Source organism: Quercus lobata, chromosome 5 (assembly GCF_001633185.2).
Source record: "Quercus lobata isolate SW786 chromosome 5, ValleyOak3.0 Primary Assembly, whole genome shotgun sequence".
NCBI lineage: Eukaryota > Viridiplantae > Streptophyta > Magnoliopsida > Fagales > Fagaceae > Quercus > Quercus lobata.
Window position 1 is genome coordinate 1,898,716 of NC_044908.1, and position 7,827 is coordinate 1,906,542.

General features: G+C 39.1%; 1 protein-coding gene across 1 annotated transcript; it reads left to right on the forward strand.

Moving 5' to 3' along the window:
• The first annotated feature begins 396 nt into the window (after nucleotides 1-396).
• LOC115991921 (proline-rich receptor-like protein kinase PERK2) lies at nucleotides 397-1,082 on the forward strand. The gene has a single exon (XM_031115902.1). The coding sequence runs from the start codon at nucleotides 460-462 to the stop codon at nucleotides 832-834; it is 375 nt and encodes a 124-aa protein (XP_030971762.1). The 5' UTR covers nucleotides 397-459; the 3' UTR covers nucleotides 835-1,082.
• The last annotated feature ends 6,745 nt before the right edge of the window (nucleotides 1,083-7,827 follow it).

Sequence of the window (7,827 nt, forward strand, 5' to 3'; positions counted from 1 at the left end):
GATACTGTTGGACCTATCATTTATTTAAAAACTTACTAATAATAACAAACTTAGATTAGCAAAGAAAGAAACTGTCTTCACAATCCTCCACGTAACTTAGATTAGCAAACCAAATAGATTAAAAAAAAGGGTTTGGTATCCAAAACCAAACCAAACCTTTTGTAAATTACTAGCATTATATATACCCAAAATTACGAAACAACAACAATAGTCAACATTTCATTGTTTTTCCATGCAAGATGGGTAAGGAGATAACCTAACAACAGGAAAGCTAATTAGGGCATAGTGTCTGCCAAATACCAATCACCAACCTTGCATCATTCTACACACGCAACCCTTTTAGACATATTCCAACTAGCTATATAAACCCCAAGCATGGCCTTTGATTCTACCATCAAAACCAAAGAGAATTCCTTGCTTTCCCATTTCAAAACCTAGTGAAATACTTCTTTTTCCATCATGGCATCTAGCAAGTGGTTCATCTTGGCTTTCTTTGTTGTTTTCAACATATTATCCAGCATTAACCTCAGCTTAGCAGTTCGCAATCTTTTACAAACCACTACACCTTCTATACCAACAGTGCCAGTGGTGCCTACTTTGCCTAAACCAACACCATTGCCACCTTTGCCTACACTGCCAGTGCCCACCACTCAGCCATCACTGCCCAATCCTGCACAGCGGCCTCCACTTCCCAACTTGCCCACCATCCCATCAATCCCACAGTTTAACTTGCCTCCACTTCCAAACATTCCCTCACTCCCAACTATTCCAACTACAATTCCTTCCATCCCATTCTTCTCACCACCACCATCTACTACCACTACTAGCCCTTGATCTATGTTCATCTCATGAAAACCAGTATACAGGACAGACACTTTCAATAGCATGGAATAATTGGAGGCATTTATTTACTGTTTAGTTTTCTATGGATATGTTATGTTGTATGTTTATTTGAAATACTATTATTTATTGCTGTAAAAGTTACGTGTGTGAGCAGTTCTTGTATTGCTAGATTTCATTGTATTGAAATTACTTCTGTTTTATAGATATATTTCTATGTAATTTTACTGTCATTTACTCTGTCTTTCTTACTTCTTTATTCCTTTTTCCTTGGGCCATTTATATTGAACTTATTTAAGTTTTAAGAAATACAAGTTAATTTGTAGCTAAAGACTGTGACTTACAGGGTTTGATCATCCAGTGATGATGGGAAAAATGATAATTAAAATGTTGGAAATGCTATTCTACAAGAGTACAAGAAATCATGGAATTGCTATTATATATATACAAGACTACAGGGAAATCAAATTATCATTTGCACGTGTGGCATAATAAGATGAATTAAATAATTTAAGCAAGTCACAGTGTCACACAATGAAATATGCCTGATAGCATACGTCATAACTATTAAATAAGTTCCGTAACTCGAAACATATGTGGATGATAATTTAAAATGCCATATAAGGAAATGAATGAATTTCTCTCTAAACTAGTTTATAAAAAAATCTTGTTCTTTGTAAAAAGATAGTGTATGTGATCATAACAAACGAGTTTTAAAATATAGGGCTTTAGGGGCATTACAATAACTAAAACCTCGGTTTAGAATACATGGAATATGTTTTTAATTCTTAAGAGAATGTTTATGTTTGGAATGAAATGAAAATGCACAAAACTACCTTATCTCTAAACTCCGGAAGTCCGATCATAACAAACGAGTTTTAAAATATAGGGCTTTAGGGGCATTACAATAACCTCGGTTTAGAATACATGGAATATGTTCTTAATTCTTAAGAGAATGTTTATGTTTGGAATGAAATGAAAATGCACAAAACTACCTTATCTCTAAACTCCGGAAGTCCGAAGACTTTTTTTTTGGTGGGGGGGGGGGGGGGTGGGTGGAACCTATAGAAACTGAGAATGCCTTTCAAACTAGTGGTGTTTATCTGGAGAACTTGCAGCAATGCATTTCATAGGAATATACTCTCTTAAGGTCTGCGTAATGAAAAGGAGACAACAGACCACTTGTTTCAGCATTGTAATGTCGCTAAAGCACGGTTTGATTGTAACATAGGGTCTGTTTGGATTGAAATTATTGTTGCTGAAACTGAAAACTGAAAACTGAAAATACTGTAGCAAAATAATTTTTAAATGTGTGAATAGTATTGTGGGACCTATTTTTAATATTTTTTAGTACGTGAACAGTGCTGTGAATAGTAATGAACAGTGCGTAAACAGTGATTTTTGTCCCCTGCACAGTGAACCCATGTGAGGTTACTGTTCACGTGCAGGAAAAAAAAAAAAAAAAAGTGGAAAACGTGAAACGCAGAAACGCTGGACGCAGACTCAGTTCCCAAACACTCACATTGAGGACAGAGTATATCATACTAGGATCTATCAAAAGTTGGTTATTTTTTTTTTTTTTTTGGCTTGGAACTTACATGGACACTTTAAAACCCCTAGTGTGTCCATATCAAACACACCAATGACATTTCTTCATTTCTGTCTTCATTATGTTGGACATAAAAAATCTATTGAAAATTTTATCTTTGATTTTAGATATGATTAAAGGCCCGTTAAGCACAATTTTTTATAAGGTTGTCGAGGCAGAAACCCAAAGGGAATTTAGAGAGAAAATCCTAACCTCTACCTGTTGAGCCTATGAGTTCCAAAAGAGAATAAAGATGTTAACATATATTATGTTATGGGCTTTAGGCCCAGCTAGGTTACTTGTATAGCACACTTGTACTTGTACTACACTTTACTTGTACCGCACACATATGCCCCCTATATAAAGGCACTGATGTATATTCTTTGATTGGTGTGAAATACAATACTATTGCATTCAGTATTTCTAACATGGTATCAAAGCCATCGTTCTGACTTTTTCTTTGCAGTCTTGTCTCTCATTGGTGTTATTCCAGACTCACAATTGCTTCCGCTGTTACAATTGCTGTTACAGCCATTCGTCGTTAAACCTCTGACGCATTTCAGTCATTGTCTCTGGTTCCGGATCTGCAGCTGCCGTCGTTCAGAGTCTCGAGACCACTGCCATACCGTCACCGCTGTGATCCTTGCCCCGATTGTGTTTTTGCAGGTACCAATAAGATCTTCCTTCGCTGATCTACCACCTCGTGGAAACCTAACCACCATTGGAGCTCACACGTGCCGTCACGCGCCACCTACGATTCTGCGCCAAAGCTCACGCACCTCCACGCTCCGAAAGCCTTCCGCACGCGCCTCCACGTGATTCCACCTGTTGACATCATTCTTCACGCGCCAGATCTGTGTTTGCTGACGTCAGCCATAGGTGATGTCATCACTGCCACGTCACCTGCTGACATCATCGCCCAATCTGCTGACGTCACCCGCCACGTCAACTGACATCGTTGTTGATTGACTGTTGACTTGCGTTGACTTTTTGTTGACTTTGACCGTTGATTTTGACTAAGGGTTGACTTTTTTGCCAGAGTTGACTTTTGCAGTCGAGGTGCTCCTTACCCAGTTTTTCGTGTAGATTTCATTTTTGCATATTTTGCTTCTAAATGAAGAATAAGGACAAGTCTTCTTCCTTTTACAACAATCGTCGTCGACGATCCAGCAATCGTTTTTGCAATTTATGTAAATGATTTGGCCACAGTATTGAGACTTGCTATCATTGCAACAAATCAGCTGTTTCAATTTCTGCTGCTACTGTTGCTAACACTAAGAGTGACCAACCAATGGCTCCGGTCTTTGCACAGTCTCGGTCTTCTGGATCCACTTTCACCATTTCCAGAGATGACCTTATAAACATCATCGCTAATGTCATTCGTATGGTTGGTAATGCATCTTATTCCTCTTTTTTCTCAACTTTATCTGGTATGTCTCCTACCTCTTGGCTTATGGATTCTGCTTGTTGCAATAACATGATACCTCATTCGTCTTTATTTTCTGAACTTAAACCTGCACCACACCCTCTTAATATTCGCACAGCAAATGGTTCCACAATGTCTGGTCATAATATAGGCTCTGTTTCGACCTCTAACCTCTCGGTTCTTAGAGTCTTTAATGTTCATGACCTTTCTTACAATTTATTTTCTGTGTGACAATTAGCTAAGTTGGATTATCGCATTATTTTTTATTATTCTGGGTGTATTGTGCAGGATCCAAGGACGGGACAGGAGTTTGGGGTCGGTCCCAGAGTTGGGCGTATGTTTCCCGTGGACAACCTTCGTCTTCCACTTGTTGCTCCTGTTTCTGTTGCTACAGCTACTGTAGTTTCTTCTGTTCCTTCCCTTGCACTTTGGCATGCTCGACTTGGTCACGCATCTTCCTCTCGAGTATAACAATTGGCTTCTAGAGGTTTGTTAGGTTTAGTGTCTACCGGAAATTTTGATTGTGTCTCATGTCAGTTAGGAAAACAACCAGCTTTTCCCTTCAATACTAGTGAATCAATATCCACTGATATCTTTGACCTTATTCATTCTGATGTTTAGGGGCCTTCCTCTGTCTCTAGTATTGGTGGGTCTCGATATTTTGTTGTCTTTGTTGATGATTACTTTCGCTATAGCTGAATTTTTAATATGAAACATCGTTCTAAATTATTGCAAGTATATTTTAATTTTGCAAAAATGATTGAAACTCAGTTTTCCAAACGCATCAAAATTTTTCGATCTGATAATGCTCTTGAGTACACTCAATATGCTTTTCAAACTGTTTTACATTCCTATGGCACTGTTCATCAACTAACTTGTCCTAGTAGCTCTCAGCAAAATGGTAGAGCCGAACGAAAATTTTGTCATATTCTTGACACTGTTCGTGCTCTCCTTCTCTCTGCCAAAGTTCTTGCTCCTTTTTGGGGCGAAGCTACTCTTCAGGCTGTTCATACTATTAATCGTATTCCAAGTCCTGTTATCCAAAATCAAACTCCATATGAGCGCCTTTTTGGGTCACCTCCAGACTATCACCACCTTCGCTCCTTCGATTCTGCTTGTTTCGTTCTTCTTCAGCCATATGAGCATAACAAACTTGAGCCTCGGTCAAGACTTTGTTGTTTTCTTGGCTATGACGAAACTCAAAAGGGGTATAGGTGTTATGATCCTGTCTTTCATCGTCTTCGTTTCTCCTATAATGTTGTCTTTTGGGAACATCGCCTCTTTGTCGAACTCTCTCACTTCCGTGCCTCCCTATCTTCCTCCTCTGTCTTAGATCTTTTTTCAAATGAGGCACATATTCCTTCTGTAGTTGATCCTGATCCTCCTGTAGTTGCTCCTGATTCTCTTGTAGACTTCTTTGTCCAACCACTAGATATCATTGATCCCTTTCCTAGTTCACCCTTTAATGAACATGTGGAAGATGAACAGGTCGAAGACGAGCTACTTAACCCCAACCCTAAGCTTGGGTCCCCTGCTCCTGCTCCGCCTGAAGATCTTGCATAAGACATTCTACCTCGTCACTCAACTCAAGTAAGATCCATTCCTGCACATTTACTTGACTATCATTATTACACTGCCCTTGCTATACTACACGAGCCTCACACCTATCGTGAGGCTTCCACTGACCCTTTATGGTAGATTGCAATGAAAGAGGAACTTGATACATTATCTAAAAACCATACTTGGGATTTGGTGATACTTCCTTCTGGGAAATCTATGGTTGGTTGTAAGTGGATCTACAAGATTAAGACTCGCTCTAATGGGTCCATTGAGCGCTATAAAGTTCGTCTCGTTGTAAAAGGTTTTACACAGGAGTATGTAATTGATTATGAAGAGACCTTTGTTCCGGTTGCTCGTATCTCATCTATTCGAACTCTCTTAGCTATTGCTGCTGCCAGAAAATGGGACATTTTTCAGATGGATGTCAAAAATGCATTCCTTAATGGAGATTTAAGTGAAGAAGTTTATATGCAACCTCCTCCTGGTCTCTCTGTTGAATCAAATAAGGTTTGTTACCTTCGGCGTACTCTTTATGGCCTTAAACAAGCTCCACGAACTTGGTTTGCCAAATTCAGCTCTACCATCTCTCGCTTAGGTTACATGGCCAGTCATTATGAATCTGCCTTATTTCTTCGTCGCACTGACAAAGGCACTATTTTACTTCTCTTGTATGTGAATGATATGATCATAACTGGTGATGACCTCAGTGGCATTCAAGAACTCAAGGATTTTCTTAGTCAGCAGTTTGAGATGAAAGATCTTGGACATCTCAGCTATTTCTTGGGTCTTGAAATCACTTATTCTACAGATGGACTTTATATTACTCAAGCCAAGTATGCCTCTGAACTATTGTTTCGAGTTGGACTCACTGATAGCAAGATTGTTGACACTCTAGTTGAGCTTAATGCGCATCTGACTCCGTCAGGGGGGAAACCGTTGTCTAATCCCTCTCTTTACAGACACTTGGTTGGCAGTCTAGTTTATCTCACTGTTACTCGTCCAGACATTTCCTATGTTGTTCACCAGGTGAGTCAATAAACTATGCTACTGTTCTACACATTCTTCGATACCTAAAAGGCACTCTCTTACATGGTCTTTTCTACTCTGCTCAGTCTCCTCTTATTCTCCGTGCATTTTCTGATGCTGATTGGGCAGGAGATCCCATTGATTGCAGGTCCACTATTGGTTATTGCTTTCTCCTTGGTTCTTCTTTGATTTCTTGGCGAAGTAAGAAACAAACTTTTGTAGCCCGCTTCAGTACTGAAGCAGAATATCGTGCCCTTGCTGATACCACATCTGAGCTCCTTTGGCTACGATGGCTTCTTACGGATTTGGGTGTGTCCACATCTTCTGCTACTCCCCTTTATTGTGACAACCAGAGTGTCATTCATATTGCTTACAATGATGTCTTCCATGAACGGACTAAACACATCAAGATTGATTGTCATTTTATTCGTTATCATCTTGTCTATGGTGCTCTCCAACTTTTCTCTGTCTCCTCCAAAGATCAACTTGCAAATATTTTCACCAAGTCACTTCCTAAAGGACGCACTCGTGATTTAGTTGACAACCTCAAGCTGGTCTCACATCCACCTTGAGTTTGAGGGGGGCTATTAACGTATATTATGTTATGGACTTTAGGCTCAGTTAGGTTACTTGTACAGCACACTTATACTTGTACTACACTTTACTTGTACCACACACATATGCCTCCTATATAAAGGCACTGATGTATATTCTTTGATTGGTGTGAAATACAATACTATTGCATTCAGTATTTCTAACAAAGGAGATATTATAATTTTGTGACTTTTGTACATCAAGGATTTTGCACCAAGCATCGTCTCTGGCACCATATTGAAGAAGTATTGTTGTGGTGTTAGACACAAATTGAATATCCGTGCATCAAAGAGATCCACCAAGTAGAAGAGTCCAACTGGTTTGGAGCTACACCTGGGTAGTGTTAGTAAGTTTTAGTATAGGTAGCAACTTTGGGGTCATGTATATTCCTTATTGTTGTAACTTCCATTATATTACAGTGGATTTTCAAGTTGGTGGTGACCTTCAAACCACCCGTTGGTTTTTTCTAGCAAGAGTTTTCCACCATGACTTGATTGCTTGTGTTCAAATTTATTTATCATTGCATTTAATTTTGGTGAAATGGATGTACCCATCACATGTAAAATTGGATCATTGCATAATTTGAATAATTAATTAATTGTAATTGATTAAAATAATTCGAAGTCTAAATTTCCCAACACATAATTTTGGGCTAAAGACCCAAAAGAAATCCCAACAAGCCCAAAGTTAAGCCCAACTTGAAGCCCAGATCTGCCCAACCAACAACCTAAACCACCACGGTCTGACCTGACTATTCGGTTGATAGCGGGTCCATGACCCATTCACTTGATTT

Coding starts and splice junctions, on each gene's coding strand:
- LOC115991921 (XM_031115902.1), top strand. CDS start 460: ATGGCATCTAGCAAGTGGTTCATCTTGGCTTTCTTTGTTGTTTTCAAC.